This window comes from Neomonachus schauinslandi, chromosome 7, assembly GCF_002201575.2.
Source record: "Neomonachus schauinslandi chromosome 7, ASM220157v2, whole genome shotgun sequence".
NCBI lineage: Eukaryota > Metazoa > Chordata > Mammalia > Carnivora > Phocidae > Neomonachus > Neomonachus schauinslandi.
In genome coordinates this window covers 111,136,634-111,163,145 of record NC_058409.1, presented here as the reverse complement: position 1 = coordinate 111,163,145, position 26,512 = coordinate 111,136,634, and the positions used below count along the sequence as shown (strand labels likewise).

At 42.0% G+C, this 26,512-nt stretch overlaps 1 protein-coding gene across 1 annotated transcript in view; it reads right to left on the bottom strand.

Moving 5' to 3' along the window:
* LOC123325283 (chondroitin sulfate proteoglycan 4-like) overlaps positions 1 to 25,440 on the bottom strand; it is a 30,942-nt gene extending 5,502 nt beyond the window's left edge. Inside the window, exons 1-7 of the mRNA XM_044916676.1 lie at positions 25,314 to 25,440; positions 23,758 to 23,921; positions 19,851 to 23,420; positions 17,947 to 18,417; positions 13,441 to 13,617; positions 5,462 to 5,660; positions 1,921 to 2,052 (exon numbers count right to left, since the gene is read on the bottom strand). Of these exons, the coding sequence (XP_044772611.1) occupies positions 1,921 to 2,052; positions 5,462 to 5,660; positions 13,441 to 13,617; positions 17,947 to 18,417; positions 19,851 to 23,420; positions 23,758 to 23,921; positions 25,314 to 25,440 (4,840 nt within the window). The remainder of the gene's footprint in view (positions 1 to 1,920; positions 2,053 to 5,461; positions 5,661 to 13,440; positions 13,618 to 17,946; positions 18,418 to 19,850; positions 23,421 to 23,757; positions 23,922 to 25,313) is intronic.
* Positions 25,441 to 26,512: the final 1,072 nt, after the last annotated feature.

The following is a 26,512-nucleotide window of genomic DNA, read 5'->3' as shown; positions in this document are numbered from 1 at the left end:
GGCAAGCTTGGAGAAAGGAGCCGCTCACTCAGGGTTGGGTCCAAATATTAGACAGAGGGCTATGAAAACTCTGTTTTGCATAGTTCCACAAAGGTGACAAGGGAATTTGGGCCACTTTCATATATTTTTCTTGCTAAACTAATATTCAGTAAAATGGGCGCCAGAAACACAAAACTTTCTAAGCTGTAGTGGCTATAACTCCCCTTTAAGCTGACACAACTCTCATCAATTACTAACCCAAAGTTGAGCCAGAAGAGATGAAAAGTGCTTCATCTTTAGCAGCAGCCAGATTTACTCTGATTTTAGAACACTTTTTTCCCGGTAGGTTACTACATTTTTCAGATTACTAGGTTGTAGTCGTTTGCTTATTTTTAAACACTAAATGGCACCCTCATTGCCTTGAAAAAAATCGATAGACACATCACAGTTATTCCCAGAGAAAAATTATGGAATATAAAAAGAATCTGGAATAGAAGAATCTGGGTTAACGTATCTTTAATTGGCTTTTAATAAGATTTCTTTTCATGAGCTCAAGTGCTTAAGGCAACTAAAAATTGCAACATTTCTCCTCAAACACTGTGTTTCTGTTAAAGTTACAGAGATTCTTCTCCGGGTCTACCTTAGAAGGATGCGAGCTTTACCCACCATTTACAGGTTGCACCGCCAAATGACATCATCTCTCTAAGCCACAAATCCTGCCAGATTCCTGTAAATATATCACCTACCTCACATGTGTGTAAGGAGTAAAAAACGAGTACCTTCCGTGCCCAGCCCCATGGATCTCAATCCTGGCTGTACTTCAGAATCACCTGGAACTTAAAAAAATATAATGATGGCCAGGCCCTATGGCAGAGACTCCCCGTTCAGCTGGGGTAAGGTGAGGCCCAGACATGGCTATTTTTAGAAGCTTCCTGGTTGAGAACAACTGGCTTAGAGTGACCATAGAATAACCATAACTAATAAAGTGATTACTATCTTTCTCCATCTCTGTTTGGTAACATGTATCAAGTAAACAGGTCACTGTGTAAGGGCTTTTTTTTAAAAAAAACTGTAATATAAATTTTATTGTTTTCTGTTCAGTCTACCTCAGTGCATTTTTAAAAAAATAACAAGTTTAAATGTTTGTTCTTCTTTTTCATTACCCCTGCCATGGGGTAAATCTTTCCCTATCCCTGCCATGAGGGTACTGAGCCAGAGATGCTCACTTTGATTTTTCCATCTCAGCCAAGCTGCGATTCTGGGCCAACAAGAGTCCAGAGGCTTCAGGGCCCTGAAGCCAACACTCAGTGAAATCCCTCACAGCATCCATGGATGCACAGGGTTTCTATATTTAGAAAAAGAAAATCCAAGATCTCGATGGTCACTGCAGAGCCTGGTTCTCCCTGCTTTGTCAAGGACCCTACAGAGAAAGTACGGGAAGAGTGCACGTGGATCATGGGCCTCCTCCCCAGCGGCCCTTCACCAGCACACCCTCTCTGCCAAACAATGGAGGGCAAAGAGAGAGGGGGTAGACAGAGACAGTCTTGCTTTTGCTAAATTCCTGCAAAGAAAGGATTCTTTCTGGGACTTTATAACTGTTGTTGGTATCACTCTATGGTAAACGATGACACTTTTTTACCACGCAGGTAGAGCTTTCTAAATAAATCGAAAACCACTTCACCCCAAATGCACTCAAGTTAAAATCTGACCTGGAAGGGCGCCTGGGTGGCTCAGTCGGTTAAGTGGCTGCCTTTGGCTCAGGTCATGATCTTGCAGTCCTGGGATGGAGCCCTGTGTCAGGCTCCCTCCTCAGCAGGGGAGTCTGCTTCTCCCTCTCCCTCTGCCCCTCTCCCTGCTTGTGTGCTTGAAAACTCTCTCCCTCTCTCTCTCTCTCTCTCTCAAATAAATAAGTAAAAATTAAAAAATAAAATAAAATCTTACCTGGAAAGATGCTCAGTCCTCGGTTTACTTCTAAGCTAAGGGTCAGGGTTCGAGCAGTGATGCTAAAAATTTGTCGTGGTGCAAAGTTCAAACCATCAGTAACCTGAAAATTAAAGCCTCCTGACATGGCTCCTTCAAAAGAAGAATTACATTCTGGTCACTTTGGCTGTTCAGCAAAAGCCACCCACTTTCACCCTCTCTCCCACAAAGCAACCCCTATCAACCAGAGAATGTGTGAATAGATCACTGAACTCACCAAACCAAATATTGCCAAAATGTGAAGTTAAAAGAACAATAATAAAGGTTAAAATGCATATTTCCTCCTCCCCTTTCCCCCTCCCCCTCACTCCCCTCCCCGTGACCTAACAAAAGAAAGCAAAGGTGTTACCTCTAAGAAATTTTAAAAAATCTTTTTAAGCATATTTATCACCTGCATTTTCCTCCTTTGGAATGCATGCATGTCGTGCACACGTACACACACACAAGCAATTCCTGAAATATTGATAATGCTGACTTAATAATACCGAAAATCAAAACTAGGGGGAAGTAAAAACACTTAGCCCCTCCCTCCAAATAATTTCTAATTATTCACTGATCTTGAACTAGCTGTTTTCTGCTAAGGTGGTAAAGAGTGGGGAAAGACCCAGGCCAGCTTCTGTTAAATTCCTGCAGGAAGAGAACTGTACTCCCACAATGCTGTCAAAGGATTAGTGATATCAATAAAGTTATAAAATAACTTAGGTGTGTCAGAGAAATTGAGACAGGCCCCCCATGGCTCCCGTCCCCAGGAGGGCTTTCCCAGTCTGACTCACAAAGCACCAGGCGAGCTCACGATGCAGCCTGATGTTCGTATTCCCAACACCCTTTGAAAATGTTCAGCCAGCAGTAAATCTGGAGGCCCACACGTCTTTGCATCATGTAATGGGTAGAAATGTTCTCTTTGTTGCCCTCAGGGACATGTGGCAAGGAACAAAGAAGGCAGGGTCAGACTCCGCAATTACGTACAAGTACTCCCTTAATAACACAATTTAATAAACGGCTGGCTGACGGCTTGACAGCCTCTTGAGTTTCTGTTATCTATGCACACCCAGAGTTCCGAGTCCTCACAAAAAAAGGTTACAGACTTTTAAAAATTTCCCAATACACTCAAGAGTCGTCGTTTTTAAAAAGAGAGAGAGAGAGAGAATTCTGAGTCTGCTTAATTTCGAACAGGGGCCCACAATCAAATTTTGTTTGCTTGCTTGTTTGCTTGTTTTTACTAGAAATAGCACTCTGACGTTGCATTTAATGAAACATGAAATGAGGGAGAGAATACTTTCTGCCACCAGGCACTTTCCACATTTCATGAATCTAGAAACAACGTGGAAACGGAATCAAAAGGAATCCTATCAAAATACATACTAGAATAGTGTCCTGGGAATGCCCTAACTTATCACACTAACTATGACCAAAGAGAGGAAAGGAGGGAAACATGAAAGGAAGGGAGACCTGTAGATTTTCTGTTGCACAACCTCAGATCTTTCCGACAGTACTTTGCAAAGGGCGGCCTTAAATCACACAGCCTCCCCCATCTTGGCTTTATCAACCTACTTAGGTTGTTATGTGAAAAATGAATTAGATTAGTGGTAGAGCACTTTGCAAATATAAATGCTAAGAGAGACTAATTAAACCTAAGCCTTTGTTTGGGGCTGATAATGGACAGATGTAGCAGGAGAACCAGCTGGTCTCAGCAACAGCCTCGTCTGCGCGGGCCATTACTACCTCCGCAGCCATTTAGAGAATGTGATGCATTGATTCTCAAGGAGCTTGCCTTTAACTCTCCTTCCTGCCTTTTTTTTTTTTTTAGGAGAAATTACTTCCTCTACCAGCCAAAAGTGAACATGGATCTGGTTGTTTACAAATAAATAAATCCAGAGCCAATTTTCATTTTAGTCCTGCAAATAGTGAGTGCAATTCTTTAACCTGCTCTGTCCTTCAGTGGGTGGCAGGCAGAGGAAAAAGCCCAGCTGCAGCATGAGCTCAGCTTACATCGTTCTGAGCCTCAGTTTCTTCATCTCTAAGATGGGGTCACTGCTCCACATGGCTCAGAGGACTTGTGCAGGGTAAATGAAATGGGTCATGTGACCGCACCTCCTGTGATGTCAGTGTGGGCCAGAGACTCAAGGATTCCTTTTCCTGGCCAACTGCATCGTTGCAGAAATCCGAAACTTCCCTTGGGGGAGTGTCCAGAGCAGTTCTCTCCATTTTGAAAATATAATCCTTTCAAAAAAATAACCTTTCTAGGCCTTCATCTAATAATACTTGGATTGTTGGTATCTAATAATCAAAACCACACAAAATTTGGAGGAAATTTCCTATTACTTCAGTACCTCTTTAAATGAATCGTATTTCATTAATCGGCACATCTGTACACATTTAAAAAATGAGAACATCCATACGTGGAAAAGATCATCCGGTCTAGAAACAAGGCTTTGGTACATATGTGAGTAGATTTAGTATCTCGTTGCAATAAAATTAACCTCATAGGTCCCCAGGCTACAGGTTTGGAACCACTAGTTGAGAGCATTCACATAGTAAATTATTTTCAGATTATTCGGGGATTCTTTGTATTAACTGCAGAGATAATCAGGAAAATACTACATTTGAATTTAGAAGATTTTTTTAATCTTTATTTTCTTGACTATATTTTCAAAGACGTTAATAAAAATGGCTGACCAGCTATGGCTGGTAGCTTTCCCATCATGCCCCCTAGCTCAGGCACCCCCAACCCCCATTCACTCAGCAGCCCAGGAGTGGGCTCCTTCCCCTCTCCATCCGGTGACAGGGGCAACCTGGAAACAAAGCCAGACTGGATCACCCCTTCCTCAGATTTATAGGAGCTATTTGGCTTGCTGATTAACAGAGGGAAGAAAATAAGCCTTTTAATGTCTGAGGCTCTTAGAATTACAGCTATATTCATTCATTAGTTTATCCATGTGTTCATTTATTTTACAAATATGTTTTGTTCACTAAAGTATCCCTAGCATCTGGAACATGACCTGGAACATAAAAGTATTCAATATTATTTCATTCTTTCAACACATTTTTATTAAGCACCTACTTGTTCTCGTCACTCTTTGAGGTGCTGAGGATCTCAGAGCAAACAAAACAAAGATCCTGCTCTTGTACCCTCTAGTGAGGAAGACAGACAACAAACAAACAAAGCAATCTATACTACAATGGCAGGAAGTCAGTAAGGGATGGAGAGGGACCAAGAAGAGATGCTATTTTCATGGGTGGTCAGGAGAAGACTCTCTGAGAACGTTGTATCTGAGCATAGACCTTACATGACCATGTGAGTAAGCCATGTGTGAGTTATAGGTACTCTCTGGTGTTTGCTGTCATTAGCCTTACTACAACGTGCCACTTAAAAAAAATTACAGACCCCAGAAAGTTTTTCGATGGCTTGTGGTTTTCAGTCACCAACTCCTAGGTTTGACTATCATGTTAGCCTGTGATTCAAACACACTTTAGTTTCGCATTACTTTTCTCTATGACATACCAGTGTGTACAAACACTAGCTGGCCCTTGTTGATTTGAGCCTGGGTGAAGTTCTGGATGCTTCGGCCAGGAAAGGACTGGAGAGCCAAATACCCGTTGCTGGGTGGAGTGACCCAGTAGGTGAGGTCCTGCGGGGAGGAGTCCTCATCTTCCGCACAGAGGTCATCCCTGGTAATCTCAGTGACAGAATTCGCCCACACCTTAAAAACAAGAGAAGCATAGATCTTGCAAAGACCAATTCCAATCACGACACATAAGTAAACCGGATAGCTATGCGACTCTGGCCTCTTGCACAAAGATTTAGAAACTAAAGCAATTCACTAGAGCTTTTAAAGCATGAAGATTCTTTTTTTTTTTTTTTTTAAGATTTTATTTATTTATTTGAGAGAGAGAGAGAGGAGCACGAGCAGGGGGAGAAGCAGACACCCCGCTGAGCAGGGAGCTTGATGTGGGGCTCGATCCCAGGACCCTGCGATCATGACCTGAGCTGAAGGCAGACGCTCAACCGGCTGAGCTACCCGGGTGCCCCTAAAGCATGAAGATTCTTAATTCAAAACAGACATATAATTAAATACCAGATGAAATTCAGGGCATGCTATAGTGTTTGTTTAATTTGTGAGGTTTATAGGGTCCTCCCCAAAATAGTATTCATAATTATTTATTCAAAATTCATTATTTAAAGTGAATACTTATTTCTATAAAGTATAATAACAATAAAAGATGATGGTAACTAAGCACCTTCTGCATGCCTGACATATGCCAAATATGGAAGCATAGGCGAAGATTCTACACAGAATCTCAGATCATCACAGAACCTACTCACAGGGCTGATTTAAGGATTTCTATTCACCGTTTTAAGAAGTGAATGATTTCATCAGCTCTTAAATATTTGAGGGAAAACACATGTTGCACATTTTAAGAATTTTCCTTTATTTTACCTGTCTTGCAGGAAAACACATATCTGGTGCCTATCTGCTGTGCTGATAGCTCATCTACAATTATTTCTGAGTAATAGTCTCTATTTTCCAGTTACATGTAAAATCTATTTACCTTGCTTAAATATCCTAGTTCCACAATTCATCATTTATTGAGCATCTACTATGTTCCAGGCAACATCCTAGGTGCCTGCAATCCATCAGTGAACAAAACAGAGTCCTATCCTCACGGAGCCTACATTCCAGCAGGAGGGGATAAAGGAGTACAGGGAACAAACAACAGGCATAGTAAAGAAATGAACTATACAGTCTGTTAGAAGTTCACGGGCACTATGAAAATAATGTAAAATAAAGCTAAATAAGGGCTCAGGAGTGGGAGAATGTTAAATCAGAGGCTCATTTGACAAAAACTGGAAGGAGGTGAAGGAGGAGCCACGTGGCTATCTGGGGAAAGAACATGCAGGCAGAGGGAACAGCCCTAAGGTGGGAGCAAGCCTCATCCATTTGAGGAGTAGCAGGGAGGTCAGTATGGCAGGAGCAGAGCAAGTGAGATGAGGAGGACAAGAAGATGAGTCAAAAATGTAATGGAAGGCCGAATCCTGCAGGATCTTGACAGCCACTGTAAGAACTTTGGCTTTTACTTGAGTGCAATGGGGAAGCATCATAGGGCTTTAGGTGAGGAGTAATTTGGTCTTAACAGAACCCTGTTGCTTCTGTGTCAAGAACAGACCATGGAAGGCAGGGGTAGAAGCAGGGAGACCAGTTAGGAAATGACTACCATAATCCTGGAAAGAGATGAGAGAAGAGAGTGGCCGGAAGTTGTTGAGGTGGTAAGAAGTGGTCAAATTCTGGGTGTGTGTTGAAGGTAAAGCCAACAGGCTGTCTCACGAATCGGACGTGGTGAGGTGTGGAAGAAGGAAAGGTGGAGGAATGACTCCATGGTTGGGACCTCAACACCTAGAAGGACGGAGTTACCATCAACTGAAATGAGGAGAGTGGCAGAGGGGGTGGATTCGGGAAGTAAGATCAGGAGTTCAGTTGTGAACATGTTGAGCTGAAAACGCGTATTTAGACATTGAATCCCATTTGAAGGAAGGAGGCTGTTTTGAGTTTCTATAATCATGCAGTCACATGGTATTTGACGAACACTAAAAATGGGTGGCATTATCACTAACTAAATTTTCACATTTCTATCTGTATTTATAAATGTCTTCCCTATAGAAACACCATGCATATTTTCAAGCTTATGTCATTCTTTGCTCTCTGACTAGAACCTTATCATCTTCTATGCTTGTTACCAACTTGTTTAAAAATTCAATCCTAAGTGATTTAATAGATATCTCTCTGGTCTAAAAGGCTGTTTTCCTTAGTAGCACAGGGAGTTTATGAAATATCTTAATTCATGCTCACTCATTATCTAATAACTATTTAAACAGAATTTGAGAAAGGAATATCAGAAAATATATAAGATAGGATCCTACATTTTCATATGAGGCATGATATGCCACATTAGCTATGTAACCTTGGGCACATTTCTTAATTTACCTATGCCTTAATTTCCTCATTAGTAAACTAGGAATGATAGAATTATTATGTGTAATGAGTGATTTAAGATATGTAAAGTACTTAGAACAAGCTTCACCTGGCAGATAGTAAGAGTTCAATAACTATTAGCTCTATGTTACCCATCTTCTTCATCAGATTCAGTTCTGAAGATAAATATGATTTTTTAAAGACATTACTAAAAAGTCATTTGGAGTGTCCTGATTATGATTATTGGAGCCATTCTATAACATGTACTGTGGATTTTGTTTAATCCCACAGCATCGCTCCATAATTTGGGGTGAGATAGTTCATCCATTTCATGATTGTATTGTCGATGGATGCTCCTATATCTTGGCTTTTGGAATATGGCCACTGAGGATTTTTCAGCCCTAAACCCTAAGGACATCAGTTTTTTAATAGCTACTAGAAATGCTCATCAACCTAATGTTCAAATTATAAGGTTTTGGTCTTCAGTTAATCCATGGAAAGCTACAGTGTTTATAAAATATACAATTGGACTATTTAACAAAATTCCAAGGCCACTGATTCTACTTTTTCACTTTTTACATTTTAAAATCCATTCGTGTATCTTACTTTCCTTTCTTTAAGAACTCAAGCTGATTTGGAAAAGTACTGCCATTCTCTTCTCATGACTTGTAGATACTCATTTTTTCCAGCACCGCGCACACAAAAGCTGGATGAAGCACGTTTTCCACTGCAGCTACTCTTCCGTGCAACTCTGCTTTTGCCCCCTCTTGCCTCTGGAATATACCATCTTTCAAAACAAGTCGAAAACCGGCCAGTCAAAACAAGAGCTGGTAACTTTAGGTCTTTATTTCCACTCAAATCAAATTTAGTTCAATTAACAGCCCCACTGCTTTGGGCAAGGCTTGATTTCGTGCCAAGTCATTGGTCATAGCAACTTCAGGTAGATGGGGAGAAGAAAAACAAAGGTTGCAGACCTGAATGCAGAATTAAAAGTGATCCAAAGCCCAAGAAATAATGGTTTAAGGAATTCATATTTGAAAAAATAATTAGCACATTAATTGGAACACATTTTTAAAAATTCACCTTTAACTTAAACAGAAGGTCAATGGGATTTAGAAACCTAATTATAATCCAATATAATCCTAATTATGACTCTAATGTTTAAAAACCCAGACCTTTGTTTTGAGTTTCAGATGAGGGATGTGAAATGTTTATAAAGTTACTATCCCACTGTCTGACCCTTCTAAGCCTTCCGTCAAAATCTCAGACTTTGCTGCCTTAATTCTTTCACTGTCCCTGGCTCTCAACGCTCTTTTTAGTGATGACAAGTGCTTATCAGAAACAAACAAATGATTCTATTTTTGGTGTAAAAGACAACAACAAAACAAAATGTACAGTATTAAAAGCCAAAGTCGAAAAACAGGAAAGTGAAGCCCCCTTGTGGACACAAATACATTTGATCAGGTATGCACCAAAATTTCTGGTGATGCTTGAATACAAAAGTACTCAGTAGAGTATATTTCAGAGTAAAATGCAAAGGATTCATTTCAGGAGTTGGTCTAACCCCAATTCCTAACACCAGTCTGTCACGTCGGAAATGATTCCCTGCACCACTGAATGACTTTGGAGACCAGCCAGCCACAAGTTCTGTGGCTAAATGAAATGTTGTTTAAAGTACTTTAGGAGAAAGAAGTGTATCCTATGCTAGGATAGAACGGTTAACATTCAGATTTCTGCCTTTGAACTCCTATCCAGAGTCTGAGATGCTATCAGCTGGTCTACCCCCTAGGCTCCCACTTCCTTTTCCCAAGTAGACTACAGATAACCCTTCTTGCCACTTGCTCCAAGCTCTGATGACAAGTAAGGAGTCTGGGTAGTCATATGGGATAATTTGAAGGTCTTGAGAAAGTTCTGTTTGAAAAGTCAAAGACAGCATAGAATCTCAAGACTATGATGGTTAATTTTATGTGTCAAGTTGACTAGGCCACGGGGTATCCAGATATTTGGTTAAATATTATTCTGGGTGTTTCTATGAGAATGGATGAGATTAACATTTTGGATGAGAATAACACTTAAATCAGTCGACTGAGTAAAGCAGAATTATTCTCCCTAAAGTGGGTGAGGCTCATACAACCAGTTGAAGGCCTAAGTAGAAACAACAACAACAACAACAACAACAACAACAACAACAAAACCAACTGATCCTCCTGTGAGTAAAGAGAATTCTTTTCTGTCTAACTGCCTTTGAACTGGGACATCAGCTCTTCTTGTTGACCTTCATATGGGAACTAAACCATTGGTTCTCCTGGGTCTCTTGCCTGCTGACTAACCCTACAGATCTTGGAACTTGCCCACCTCCATAATCACATAAGCCAATTCCTTATAATAAATCCAGATATATATATCTTTACACACATACACACACACCAACCCACAACTCAGTCATGATTTTGTTGTCAAGGAAGATGAGGCTCAGAGAAATTTTGCTTAAGTTGGGCAATTTACAAACCTTGAACTCTGGTCTTCTAACTTCAATCCAGAATTTTAAAGACAGAGAATGCGATTCTTACCAGATAAATAAGTGAATAAACTCAGAAAGAGCCAGAGTCAAATGACCACATCCATTGAAACTGGGAAGTTGCACCCTTCCTGGCCTAGATCCAGGCTCTCCAGGGAAGAAGGTAAGAATAAAGGAAATGGCCCTTGCCCCCAGCGACTGTTCCTCTTTTCTTGAGAGAAACACTCTGGAATAAGGATGGGGGGAGGGGGTGTGGACAAACCGCCTGAGCAAGCTCAAGGTTCTCGGCAGAGACTGTATTTCCCTAATTTAAAGGGAAGACAGAGACAAAGGCCAGCGTACACATTTTTTCCTCTCACAATCTAATGTTCTGAAGATCTTAAATTGACAGGAATATTTCAATATAATAAAACTATTATTAAGTTGAGGGTGCCTCTTATAACTAATGGCACCTCAGAACTGAAAGCCAAACCCACAAGGCTTCAATTCCTTTTCAGAAGGAAGCTCAAGAGTTCACTGCGTTATTCCCTGGTCTTCCTCTCCCTCAGCCGGCTCCAGCTCTTCTCCCGTATCTGTCTAGATTTTAGCTCCCTCCCATGGATCTTTCTCATCCTGCAGTTTCGCACCACACGGCAAAATGCCCAACTCCTCTGCTGAGGTTCCTGGGCGAACACATATGTGTTCAATACAATTGCTGCGGACCTATTCCCCGAAGTCCATGTGAGGGGGAGCAAGAAGCACCACAGCTTTGGGGCTTTTTTCTTCATAATAAAGACAGCCCTTGATCACGTGGATGCACTGAGAGAGCTTGAGGCAGTCATGAGTAGTGGGCCAAGCGGCAGAGAATGGTGGTGAGACAGTCAGACTTTTCACACCTTCCCTTGGTGACTCTGGGCCTCACTGCTCCTATTATGATGAGGACATCAGGAACAGCAGTTGCTTTGAGGGTTGTGAAAATGACACCACTTCTGGAAGATGTTCAGTACTGTACTCCGTAAGCCCATAATAAATGTAAACTTTTATAACTGTGCTTAATCATCATTGATGCCTACGATCCCTCCCTGGAGCCAACAACCTAGTCTTAGATCGCTTTGCTGAGAATGAGTTCAGTAGATAGTAACACCACAAGAATCTGTGAAAACAGAGGTAGGCCTCCAAATGTGACCAGCTAGAACGTCCCATTCCCAGGCTGTCTAGACAATGACTGGAGTAAACTAGAGATAAAGCGACACGTTCCAAAGGTATAAACACCATTAGTTTTTCACTTAAAATACAGAGGCTGAATAATGAGCCAAGCCATAAAATACCTAAAAGCGCTAAAAAGCTTATTCCTAAATCCAATTATTTTGAGCAAATAAAAACAGATTTTAAAAACCCCAGCCTGTTTCCATGTTTAACAATATAAAATTTTCTAGTTAGATAAGCCCCCGGTGAGTGCTATTTGTGTCCACCTCTTCTGCATCTCTTCTGACTACCCAATCTCCTCTGGACTTCTAAAGAATCTATTATTAACTATTTACTCTCTTGAGTGTGTAAACAAGGCTGACGTTGTCCAAAACGTATGTGGGACGATTTGTCTCTGCCAAATTTCAAAGTGAACACCTTCAGATTCCCACGTCTGGGCATACCTGATGAATGTGTCCCCTAGAGGCTGAAATGTGCGAGGGGTCATTTCTGGATTCTTCCAGAAATGCAGCTGTTCTAAAGGAAGAAAGAGCCAAGGCAAAAGCCTGGTCTCTGAAACATGGGCCAATGTTGGGGGGAAAATGACAGTTTATATTTTCATTTACTCATCCCTTCAACAAATACTTCTTGTTTGTTATGTGTCAGTCATTGCTGGAGAGCCTGAAAAGAGGCATGAAAAAGCCATCAGGCTCCTGTGCTGTCACTCTGTCCTCAGCCTGTCATTTAGCTGTCATGCCATTTCCTCCTCTGTCCAATGAGGGAAATGGTAGGACATCTCTCAGTGAGCTAAAAGCCCTTAGAGTGATACCTGGCACATAATAATGGCTAACAATGATTTTCTGAGCCCTTAACTATTGTAATACCTATAACTCTTCTCCAAGCCCAAATAGCAAATTCATGCCCAAGTCCTTAGAAGAAGGGACAGTATGAAGGAGTGATGTAAGACCAAAAAAATCTACTGAATGAAAGCTTTGGGATCCTTGAGTGTAAACTGGCACAAATGGGTTCACCAGCATTGACGTAGGTAGCGCTGGTGTGGGAGGAAATGGTGCCATAAGAGCCAGAGGGACTCCTGCGCATCAAGCCCTTTGTGTGGCCAGTAGAAGCCATGACATTGCTTCAGGTTCCCACATCAGGACAGGAGCCAAATGGTGGACACCATGTGGTTGCCAAAACATGTTTAACTGTGAGTGCCCAAGAAGTACCCCCAGGGGATTCTCAGAAAGAGTGAAGGGTGACGGAAGTTCCCAGAAACAGCAAAATACCATCACATGATTGTACAGTGGTTTTTTTTTTTTTTTATTCTAATACTGGTTTAGCCTTGGAGTTTTTCAGTAATAATGTTACCATTTATTGAGTCCCAACCACACCACATGTCAGGAACTGTGGGAGAGTTTTACAACATTTTCTCTTTTATTCCTCACAACTCTGCCTCCATTTCCTACCACCTTGATGAGAGCACACTGACGGACTAAATAATTTGCCCAAGGTCACACATTCAATACCAGGGAGCTGATTCTCACCTTCCCACCCTAACTAGAAAAGGCCATGCCTTGCGGAATACAGTGTGAAGGACACCCACTCAAGAAATACAACAAGACAGTAACTCATTGGGATTCATCATCTTCCAACAATTACCCAACAGAACGTCCCAGTCACAACTAACATTTATTTAAAACCAGTAGGAATATGTTAACCGTACATACCTAGTCCTATGTCTTCTTATTTAACATTAGAAATAATATAAAAGAAAATCAAATTGGTAGCCCTAATGTTATTATGATAAATCAAAAAGCACAGAGCACTTACCTGAAGGATTTTGTTGGTTGTTATTACTGGAGCCTCATCATTTATGGATTCCACAGTTACAAAAAGAGTTCGGGGCAAACTCTGTTTTCCAAGCTCTGAGCTATTTGCAAAGATGGTGAAATTGTCAAGAAGCTCCTCGCTATCATCATGCACGTAGTAAATCAATTCATTTTCCACCTATAACCACCACCAACAAAAATCACCAACTTACTGAAATGTGATTTAAAAACATGAATAAATTGCTATAATCCTAATTTTTATGTCTCTCTAAAACACAGAAGCATGTGTTCATCCTATGAGGTTTGATTCTGACACTCAGAGTGGAAATTATGATGGGCAGGATAGTTTTCATGAAGTGATGCCACATCCTAGGAGTAAGTTTAAGGAGGAATGGAGCAACACAGCACATAGCGTAGGAAAGAGAACACCGGACTGGTAATCAGGAGACCTAAGTCAAAGGCTAGTTCTAACACTGAAATGTGCAATAGGTAAGTGATACAATCCAGCTGTTCCTTCAGTGGAACAACACCCACTGAAATTCAGACTCTACTTGTTTACTTACAGTGACTAATTTTTGAAGTTGTGGATTACTTTGTTAGAGAATTCAGAAAGTTAGGTTGAGGCTCTGAAGCTTCTACCCTTCTACCCACTTGTTGGGATTTTTGTTGTTTGGAGACATCTGGACCAGGGCAACCATTAAGTTTCCCCAGACTTCTCTTTTCTGAACTAAGCATGCATTATTCCTTTAACTGTTCTTTGTATGGGAGACTATACATGCTACCTCCTAATCCTGTTCCTCCTTCAGAACACAGTCATTTTTTGGTGCATCTCTTAGCAGATGCTACCCATAACTAGCTACCAAACATCTCCTGTGGACAGAATATAATGAAATATATCAAAATCAAATTTTTATCAAGGCAGATTTCCTTTACAGGTCCCCTGTCACCAATAACACAAATGGCAAACATTCACTTTTATCCTTGTTGGATTTCATTTTCTAATTTTCATTCTGAAATGGTCATCAAATGAATTAATTATTCCTCTTGGATTTGTAATAACCACAATTTTGATCAGAATGCCTTTCATGTCTTTAAGGGTCTGATGGAAAATACTGAAGAGCATAGGATCATAATTAGAGACCAAGAGAATTTTCAAGCTAGAAGGGAATTTGGTTTCAGTGAGTCTGTGACCCAAACATAAAATGGCAGAGAACTTCCAAAGCCCAACAGGAGTAGTTGAACTTCTGAAAAAGTCTCTGGGGTTGTGTTTGTTTTGATAAAATACTGCCAAAAATTTTAACAGTTCAACTTTGCCCGTTCCTATGGTGTACTTCCTTTGAGCAAATACTTCTGATCTCTCAGAGGTGTTTCTGACAAGAGTTGAAAAGTTCAGGAAGAGTCTCAAGGGAAAGTTGTGGCCATTTGTACACAGGTGCTATGAGAATTTCTTTGGAGTTCTGTGGGCAGAGGAGTTCCAGACCATCATAGGCCTGACCACAAGTTCTGAAACATGCTGTTTCAAGCTACTTGAAACTAAACACAGAAGATGGCATTGATCAGAATGTGAGAGAATTTGTACCTAAAGTGTTTTAGGAACATAGTATTTAATTCAAGTTGCCTCCTCAGTATCTTTCCTGGAGAAATATAGCATTTCTTCAAAGGAGTGGCACTCCCCCAAATTACATGCCATTTAATATGTATTAATCTAAAGGCAAAGAGAAGATTGGGTAGGGGTTTGCCTATTTCTCGACTTCTAACACTAGAAAAATATCTGCTGACCTGAAACTGAAAGATATAACAAACTTGTAGAAAATCTTAGAAGACTGAAAAGTATTGGGTCCCCTGTCACCAATCATGTTCAGGGCATAGGGTGTCATGCCTCTGCTCACCTTCTCCCTCCCTCTTTGCTCCCCACCTCACTCAGGGTTAAAGGTGAAGTAGAAGGCCCTCCCATGCCGGACCTCCCTAACCTCATTTACAGCTCTCCCCCCATGGCATGCGGTCCAGTCCCACTAAACCCCTCGCTGCTCCCCACACAGCTGTTCACTTGCTCTTCCCTCTGCCTGAATGCTCTCCCACCATGTCTACCAGGCTCACCCATCCATCACCTCCTGTCTGTCTGAGCTGTCTGTTCAGATGCTGCCTTCTCAATGGGACCTCCCCTGACCACTTGATTTGAAACCGAACAGGCACACACACACACCCCACTGAAGGCTCCAGCACTTCCCAGCTCCCTTTCCTGCTTTATTTTTCTCCATAGCACTAATCTTCACTCGACATGCCTTTTATTTCACTTATTTATTTTTTCTATTGTCTCTCTCTGCCTCCTTCTTTCCCCTCCAGTGCATCGGGGCACAGATTATTGCAGGGTTTGTTCACCGCTGTATCCCCACTCCTTACAACTGGCATGCCTGACACATAACAGATACTCAAAAACGATTTGCTGAATGAATGAAGGGCAAACATGGCCATGGGCTCCTCCAAGCCACTCAACACTATAGCCACCAGTTGTTGGGGGTTAGTGCTGCTTTACGTGAAAACAATGATATCTCAAAACCTGGAGACCTTAGAGTCATATAGGAAGAGAAAGTACGAAGGGGTCATCTGGAAGAGCAGGGACACATGACCTTGACTGTGAACAAGGCTACACGATAACACAGATCCTAGAGGGAGCACACATACATGACATACAGATTTCAACCAACCATTCTAAATGCATACTTCTTACAAAGCACAATCAACAATGAATTGACCAAGACAGGATGAAAATTTAGTGCTCAGTCTCTCACCTAGCATCCCTGAGGTGAACAGTATTAAATTCAACTTGCACCAGAGCAAGTGGTCATCTTGGATGGTTTGTCCAGCCTTTGAGAAGGAAGCCATGATGAAGAGATGCCTATAGGAAGTCACTAAAGGATCACCTTCCCTGGGTCCCCAGTAGAGAAGCACCGATTTCCAAGGTCGTTTCCAGTTCTCAGGATTCTCTGCTTCTTCCCATGGCTCCCTAAGGCCTCCCGGTTCAGTCTAACCCTCTCGATATATAATTCAAGACTCTCCCATCTGGCCTCAGTTCTCTCTGCCACTCCTGAGCCCACCTGCAAGTCTTGTGGGTTATTTCCCAGCCCCCAGAACCCATTCACTTTAATGCCTCCTTGGCCACGCTGTTCCCTTTGCTAGTGTTGCCTTTTTTTTTTTTTTTCTGTTTCTCCTCTGTTACCTCCCTGCTCTTTCTTTCTTTGTTCAAGTCTTGCTTAAACGTTACTCCCTCTGTGAAGTCTTCCCTATTCTCTTCAACTAGAGTCAGATGTGCCAACTCTGCACTTCCTTAGCACCATGGTGAGAATGCTCTGTGAAGCATCAGAAGGATGTACTCATGTCAAAACTTGTGCGCCTATGTCCCCTCCCCCAGCATCTCCTCAGGGCAAGGAATGTGGCTCCTTATCATGGCAACCTTGAACAGCAACTTGAACAGAAGAAGGGTTTAGCAAATCAATTCAAGTCCATTGATAAGATGAAATCCTTAGAAGCAAATCCTTAAAGCAGCCCACATGGGTTTATTTCTAACAGGACAAAGATCCCCAGAGATGCCAGGTGGTTGTTAATGGCTTCCAACCTGAAGAGTTCATATTCCCAGGAGCTTATAAAGGAAATGGTGGCAAGCTACTTTCAATACTTAGAAAGTAATGGAAATCATTATTTTATTCATGATAAGAAAGCCAAGTCTCACAATAATACCAACCTAGCCCAGAGCAAAGAAACATGATAGCAGCCCCGAGCTGAGTGGTTATTTTATGCTGAACACTAGACGGGAAGTTGTGTCCTGCTGCTGGATTGTGGGGACTGGGCCATTTAACCATTGATATCACTGTGCTTACATAGGGCATGGCACAGAGTATGCACTCTGTCAACATCTGTTAATTGAATAATGGAATGAATAAATGAGTAAACCCACTAATGACTAAAGCATGTCTGTGTTAACTATCTAGGTGTAACACTGTGAGTGGGACAGTGACAGTGTGGAATTCCTCTAGAAATGGGCAGCCAGGACGGCACAGGGGCTAGAAACCCATGGCTTATGAGCCAAAGTGGGAGAACCTAGAGATGTTTAACCTAAAGAAGATAAAATCCGAGGGAACTTGGTAACTTTTTCTTTCAAATATTTAAAGAGCTTTCAGGAAAGGAGGGACGACTTGTGCTGTGAGCTCTCAGTGTCTAAGCAGCAGACTTCAGGTCAGCAGAAAGAACTTTCTAACAATTGAAGTATTTTTAAACTGGAAGTGCCCATTGCATGAAGTAGAGAGTTCTCCATCACTGAATATATTTAATCAATGGCTAGATGATCTTTCTATGGGGTTACCGTGGAAGGGGCTTCTAGCATCTGTTAGGAGGTTAAACTAGATACTCTTTCAAGTCTTATCACTCCTGAGAGTCCATTAATCTAAATAATAAATAGCATTTCTTTTTCTCTTATCCCATGTACCCAAATGTATTAACTGAGAATTATTACCTGTTTCCTGGTAAACTTCATTAGCTTTACTCTTGGAAAATTAGAATTTCTAACATAACCATGTTTCGGTGGTTTCAGTAGAACAAATTCACAGTCAACTCCCTCAAAATATTTGTTTGGAATTTTGAGATAGTCTTCCAGAAGTGCTTTGGAACCACCTTCTTGGACTGTGAAATTTTGTACCTCCAGAGGAATCCGCTTAGGGACGATATCCACTAAGATTTCAATTCCATTCACAGCTTGGAAACCATTCACCACTTCCAGGAAAAAACGGTCCTGTTGTTGGTCAGGAGCTGTCTGCACATAAAGAATATCCCCATCATCAATATCTTGTTGTGTAAAAATCAGAGGGGACTTTGCATCTGCACCCAAGCTTCCTTCTTCTGGTAAAGATTTCCGGAGGTATCCATGCATTGGTGGAATTCTGACGGTGAACATTGCCTCTGAAGGAATATTATCTTCGTGGACAGCCTTGAGTTTGTATATACAACACACAGACACAAAAAGAAAATCACATCAATACTCATAAGAGTCAAGACCCTTGATGAACCAAATTGTTCTCTATTAATGTCTACAAATGGCTTAAGTTACTATCGGGGTTGATAGAGAGTTTAAACCTGGGTCTGTTCTGGTGACCATGTCAACATTTGCATTTAATGCAAATGGTTGCAAAGAAAAGTAATAGTCAACAAGACCTGAATAGCTACTAATGCGTTAACAAGGCATCATTCACAGCAGCAAGACACCCAGGACTCAGCAAGTTGAAGTGAAAGAAATAAAATGGTATAAGGAGAAGGAATGAAAGATGGTTGAAGAAGCAGAAGTTGAATCACTTAAATTGCAAGACTTTAGAGGAAAGTTTTTCTCTCCCCTTTTAACTAGCTCAGCATTTTCAATATATATTTAATCTACTGATTCAGCAAAATCCGTCTCAAAACTGTCATTTTAACTGATTTATAGTCACTGAACTACACATGCCCCCTTGTGGTGAAACATAAACTCTCCAAGATCCTAAAAAAGAATTGAGAAATGCTGGTGAGCCCCATATTTCCTCAGGCAAACTCATTTAGTAAACTGCTTCTGATTTGGGTTCATTTCTTCTTGATGTTATTGGCTGCATTTAGCAAACAAGTAAACCCCTTTGCAGTCCTGAGGGTATATTCAGAATAGCCTGTATTTGTGGCCAGCTGTCATAAATCACAGTTTACAAACCCTGTACAGAATTACCCTAAAACAAACACTCTCCTAACTCTGATCAGCAGGGCTTTGCCTGCTGGAAGTTTCTAAGTAGGAGCCCCAGGAAACCAGGTAGCTTCTGGTATAAGGTCTCACCCCTGGCATTCCACTAGTCTGCACCAATTTTATCCATCAATTTCAGGAAACGAAATGAGGCCACCTTCAGAGCTCACCTTCAGAGCTCAGAGCCACCTTCAGAGCTAAGGAAATTAACTGTGTAGGATAGCATCCTCTGCTGTTTTAGGAACACTTTTTATGTTTAAGTTTCTCTAAATTTTTATACCCTGCTTCATCACATCACAAATGTAACTCAGATCAAATGAAATATTGGCAGCGTTTCTATAAAAAATGAAAAAAGTAAAGATCTCTTAATTTACTATACTATGTACATCATCTCCTCATTCCCAGTTCATTCTACACTAAACAAACGTACATACTTGTGTGCTGGTGTGCACTCGGCTTTAACATAAGGCTTAGTTATTCCATTTCCAACTATAGGAAAATCAGTAGCGTCAAAATCATGAAACTTTCCAGCTTTTCTTTTCAAAGGCATTTACGTTGAGAAAAAAGTCATTCTGAATACCAGGGAGAAATCAACACAAAAATAGCTCTTAGAAGCAGATTACTCTGGGAGAGAGAGAATGCTTGGTGGTAGGACAACTACCTACCTGGAGTCTTCCTCTACTCAGTTTTACTGGTTTTCCTTCTTCAACTACAAGGGTCTTAATGAGCAGAATTTGGGTGCGATGTTGGTGACTTTCTGAGTACATTCGTACATAGATGCCCACGTCTATATATATCTCTTTAACTTTCACTGTCAGGTTGAACACATCAGAGTTGCCGCCGCCATCATGCCTATAAATCACATGTCCTTGCTTCAAGTCGTGCTGGGAAAATGAGTGGGACACTGAATGGTTGACCAGCACTCTGCCATGCTTTGGGGGCTGCAGCATGTAGAATTCGATCTCGTGGTCTGTTCTGACATCTTGGTTTGTGGTGACACTGAGGTTAGTTGTTGTGAGGCTGCTGTCCTCTCCTCTTTGTACAACCAGCCCCGTGTTGTTGGCTATCTGGACATAAGGGTCTGACACACTGACCTCAAGAAGGGATGATGTGTAATGGACACCATCTGTCACGAACAGCACAAAGCGGGCAGAGTCTGCACCCCGATGTCTGAAGAGCACTCGCCCTTCCCGCAGGTCTTCTTGCCTGAACTGGTAGAGTTTCTGAGACAGATCAGTGGCTCTCACCAGGTCCCCATTTGGGATGCCCCGCCTGGTATAGAGCAACTGCCCATCATCAAAATCTGAGTCGGGGTCATGGTAACAGAGATCTGCCAGGGTCAGTAGGCGCTGGCCATTCCTCACGACATGAAAGACCTTATCTACCACACGCACTGGTTTCTCATCATTCTTTAAGTCTACAGAAATGGCAACTTTGATTTCTGTAGATAAGTGTTCCGTGTCAAGATGCCTGACCACTCCCTCTTGGCCTGGTCCTGTGGCAGAGGCCACAAGGAGGAATTCATCATGCTGGGTCTCAGAGTCATCGTGGACATACATCAGCCGCTCACCTACTATGTCTTGATCAGTGAATGCGGTGATATTGTCACGACTTCCCAGAGGATCTGAAAAGTTAACCAGTTTCAGCTTTCCGTGTTGAGGACTTTTGGTGATTTTATATTGGAAGGTCTGATTGTCCAGTGTTTGAGCAAATAATTCCGATTTTGTAATTAATTTCCCTCCTCCTTCTTTTACAAATAATCCTCTGTTAGTGACAATAATGCGTGTCTTATCTGCTTCAAAGTTTATTCTGAAAGTATAATCTTTTGATTCTATGTGTTTTGCAACAATCAAGAACCTAAATGTGTCTTGTGTGTCTTCCCTGGGCCGCTCCTGTGGCTCATAACTTATCTTAGAGTCTGCAATGTTTTGTTGGCTGAAGACGGAGTTTGTTTTTAGAACTTTATTGCCAACTAGCAATTTTCCTTTCTTAGGTGGGGTCAGTAACTTAAAATGCAGTTCTCTCTGAGTTACGTCCACACCCTCCGTCACAGCCTGCAGATGATCAGAGTTCAATAATTGTCTGCCTATTTTCCTGACCTCGAGAGGAACATTTTTCAGAAGTATAAACTTGAGCCAGTGTACGGTAATAGGAAACGTCAACTCTTCACTGATTTTTCCTTCTATGTTAACTTTAAATTTAAAGTGATCTGTAACATTTTCTAGCTGTAATTCTTGAAACGTACTGTGGTACTGGACACGACCCCGATCAATGGAACGCTGAGAAAAGGTACTAACTTGTTTCCATTCATCCCTTGACCCCTGCCGCTGAATCTGGCCAAATTGGGGTGGATGAGTGATAGCATAGCGGGTCTCCATCTCGTGGGGTTCACCGTTAACCTCCACTGACAAGTTACCCTGTGTAATCAGAACCGTGCCACCCTGCTGGACGACTACCCCAGTTCTAACAGCCACTTCAAAGTCCCAAGGAACAGCCACGAGCCGTAACACTACCGTATTGCTAACTAGCTCTCCATCGCTTGCTCTCAGAAGGATCCGGGAGTTCCGATGACCTCTGTGCACGTAGAAAATGTTGCCATCTCTTAAATCCCCCTGCGTAAAACCATTAATGGCTTTCCCAGGACCATTGGTGTTTTCTAAAAACCCAGCATCTGAATTGAAGTTGCCAAGAACTGAGAAACTAAGACCCAAGGAATCTGTGTCAGGGTCTGACACGTGTATTATATTTGGAGTCAGTCGTTTCTTAGAATTCTCAAACACGAGAAGCAAGTTTCCTTCAGGGAGCTTAAGGACTGGGGGATCATTTACTGGAAGGACAGTAATGTTAAACACATATGGAACATGTCCTTGCAGGTATAACGGCATTTCCTTCTTGTTCTTGGACGAGACTGAAAATGTGAAAAAATCCCTCGGTTCTTCTGAACCATCATGGACATACCAAACTTTCCCTTGCCCCAAATCTAACATAGTGAAAGCCTCCTCCATTCTCTGCGCAGGGGAAACATCGATTCGAAGGAACCCATGAAGGGGCATTTCCTCTATTTTAAATAGAATTTGAGAAGGATGGATGCCCAAATCTTCTGATGCCACATCCACATTCATATGCCTTTGTTCCAGTAATGCTCGCCCACCTTCTTGGACCTCCAAGTTATTCAGACTCAAGAAATAGCTACTCGCATGGTGAAGAAAAGGCTTGCCTGCCTTGGGGACGGTAGTGGAAAGGGGAACTTCTGACTGAAGCAGGTTTTCTGTTGTCATTACGAAAGGGTTTTCATGATCATTACTCTGCAATTTACACCCGGCAGCTACATCTTTGGACACAAGGGCATTCTTTAATGCTCTTTTTTCTGAGTTGGTTTCCAAGCCTCTTAAGCACCCTTTGAAAGAGATTCCTCGGGCAGATTTCCTGGACACAGAGGCAAGTTCTAACTTCTTAACTTCTTCTCCCTTACGGTTATCAAGACCTCCCACGAAGAGAGGACCTTCCGATACAAATGGTTGGCTTTGCAAAGGCAGCAACGTCCTTACCCCTTGCTCATTCACCATCAGGTCCAGATACCTTCCAGTGAATTTGAGTTGAATAACGTGCCATTTGTTGTCACTAATTAAGCTAAAAGAAGAGAGTTGGGTGTTACTTTTGCTCCTTCCTACACGAGCCTTCAACAGACCATTCACTATTTCCAAAGCAACAAAATCTCCTTCTCTACCTGACTGAAATAAAAGCAAAGCTTGTTGAGTTCCAGTCTGCAAAGCAAATTCCAACAGCCCTTCCCCTTGTACCCTCCATTCTGGGAAGGTAACGTAGGATCTGGAGCTAAAGAAATTGATGGCTTCATCCTCCCCTGCAAAAAATTCATCATTGCATCCTAGTGACACCTCATAAACTTTCTTAAAACCAGGGTAAGACCTGAGGGATACAAGGATCTCCCTCTGGTTAAATACCACATCCTCCATACATCCACGGAAATTAGGGAGCTCTCCATCTAGGTAAGGGATGTCAAGTCCACCATGGCCTGCTATGTAGATTCCATGTTGAAAGTGCAAATTGTGCATCCCACCAGTGATCTGGCCAGTTGTCTCATACTGTTTGTCGATAACCAGAGAGAGATTGTTTTTAACATAGTACAGTTCCACTAAATGCCAATCCAGGTCATCCATACGAAGTCTTTGCTCAGAAAGGAGCACTTGTTCACCTGCACCCGAATTCACCCTCACCTGAAATAGAAAGAATCATAATTAATCAATCACATATGATAGTATTTTATTAAGAAAACAGGGCCATTCACAGAGAGAGAGAGAGAGAGAAACTTGGACTTGAAACCACTTTCCACATGTATGGACTACACAATGAAGTTTAAAAATTTCAGAGTCAGAATATTTCAGGCATGCTGGTAAAATCAGAGGACATCCCAACTTTTCAAATGGCACATGATTTTATTCTGGTAAAATAACAGTAATCAAATGGATAGCTATTTTGTTCTCTTTCTTTCTCACGGTTTTTCCTCCAGTAATTGAAAACCTACACGTTTTTAAAGATTTAAGAAAATCTTACCCGTAAGTTTCCTGATAGAAGTTCTATTATACAGTAGTCATTTTTCCCAGCTGCAAGAAAAAGTAATCCCTGTGGTTTGCTGGTTTGAAATTTTAATTGAAGAGATAACTCAGGTGAAACTTCTATGATGTTGAGCTCCACATAACTTTCACCATAAAAAGATGCTAGGGAAAAATTTTAAAAAGGAGTATAAATGAGTAAATATATTACACAATGACAATTCCACTTTAGATTGTCATCTCCCTTCAGGGACTGCCCTGCTGAAGCTGCCTTGCCCAAGGCCACAGCTGATTCCTGGGGTAGCCCACAGATCTGATGTGGGGATACAAAGGCTGTGTTCTCTTGCCCCAACTGAAAACAGCTCTGATGGGTCAGTCTATCTTTAGAACTCTCACGAAGGATGGTGGAGGCTTCTGTTGAAACTGAATTGCAAGTCTATTTCTCCATATACCCAATCCCGGTTCCTTCCCTGTCACAGGGATAATCCCAAACCACCGGTGGTGAACTGGTATAAGAGCAGAAGGGAACACATTAGCCAGCTATGAAAGATCAAGCCATGAAAGATATAGTGCAAATAGTAGCTATGAGGACTATGGAATTGGGTGTCTATTGCTAAATTTGAATGAAGCTTTGGAAAAAGATAAGGAAAAGCTAGGAGAGATCAGTTGACAATTACAAGCTAAGTGTAAAAGCAAGAGGGCTTCCCTGGTAGCATATAGAGTCCTCCTTTCCTACAGCAGGAGACCAGTGGAAGGTAAGATGCCCACCCAGGAATTAATCATCAGACTAGTCAGCTGCAAATAGAGTTAAAGTCCCATCTATGACAGGCTTGCTCTGACAAATCTAAGACCCTGGTTGGGAAAGAATAGAACCTTGACATAAGGAACTGGAGACATCTGGGTTGAGGCATTCAAATACCTTGGGTCCCTAGTTCTCTCTGAAACCTCTTAGCCTGCAGAAGTGGCCTATTCCCCCATTAGCGCTGGCATGGCCCTTGCCGAAAAAGGATGCAGAGGCTTCTCTCCACAAGCAGCATTTGACCTCTGAAGATACACTCCCATCTCTCCTCCTGGCCACTAGACCAAAAACAAAGGTTAAGTCACAACATAACCTGTGTGGGGACATGCTGGGCTTGATACGGGTGGAAAAGGACTAGAGCCTAGTGTAGCTGTGGGACCTCTCCAGGTGTATTCTACTACCTGTAGCTGCCAGAATACACATACGACTGGGGGTACCTGATCAAGGGGGTAAAGCGTGAAGTTGGATAAGGAAGAGTTTATGGATTTGGGAGCACTCTCCAAGGATACAGGATACAACACCCTGGCAAAGACTACCAGAAATGGTGTGAACCCACTGATAAAGTGGCTCCTAGATGCATAGAAAATGTCTTTGAGACAGACATGACAGAATTACCATGACAGATGGATGAAAGAGATGAAAGTGGTACCTCCGGGACTGAGCATAAATAGGACCAGAAGGCACAAGCGAGCACGCAAGACGGCAGCCCCGGAGCTCCCTCATCGCCATTCTTGCCCCAGCACCTTTCCTCAGCTCACACGTATGGCTGCATGGGTGAATCCCGTGGTACCAGCTGATGGAGAAACAGAACACCTGAGCATGGTTCACAGAGGAGTCAGCTTCATCATACGGGTGCGTGATGACAATAGACTCCAACTGCACCATAGCTCCCTCTAGCGGCGGCCATGAAAAACACTAGGAAGAAAAAATCCTCCAAGTGGATAGAACTTTGGGTAGAACACTTAATCATCCACTTTACACACAGAGAGAAGTGGACAGAGGTTCAAATAAATAAAAACTGATTGAGAGTGGCAAATGGCCTGGCCATATGGTCAAGAGCCTAGGATGCAGAAGATTGAAAGAGTAGGAATAAGGAGGTCTGGGATTGACGCATTAAGTGGGAAAATCATTATACTGCACGTTAATGCCCACCAGAAAACATCCACCACAGAATATGCACTCAACAACAAGGCATACAGAGTGACTTGGTCAGTTGACCTCAGCCAGCCTCTGTCATCTGCCCCCAATAGGTTGGCACAACAGGTAGCTATGGTGGCAGGGATGGCATCTATTCATGCACCCAATAGTCTGGGCTCCCTCTTCCCAAGGCTTTCCTAGGTACAGCTCCTGCTGAATGCCCAACATGCCTCCAACAGAATCCAACACCAATCCCTAATATGTTACTGTCCCTTGAAGAGAGACCAACTGTCCACTTGGTGTTGAGCTGACTTCAGTGAAACTCTTTCTTTTTAGAATGGCCAGTGATTCCTTTCAAAAAATAAAATAGACACATATTCTGGGTATATATTTGCCTTTCTTGCCTCAGATAGCACCATTATATGAAGAGCTCATGGAATGTTTAATCCACTAATAGGGGAGGCCAAATAGCATCACATCAATCAAAGACACACCCTTTACTCCAAGGAAGGTGTGTAATGGGCCTAAGACCATAGGATCCACTGGCCTATCATACATTACACGGCTGAAGCTGAGGACCCGACAGAGTGTTTGAACAACCTAATGAAGGTACAGGTGAATCACAACCTCAGAAGCAATACTCTGTTGGAGTGAGGGTCCATCCTCCAAGACTACATGAAAGATCTTTACACGGTCTTTAAATTAAAGATCTTTAAACACCTGCTGTTATATCTCCAGGAGGTATAAATATATGGGTCTGAGAACAAATGTTGATCCCTAAGAACAGTCCTTGATAAGGCTCTTGCATGATTATCTCCAT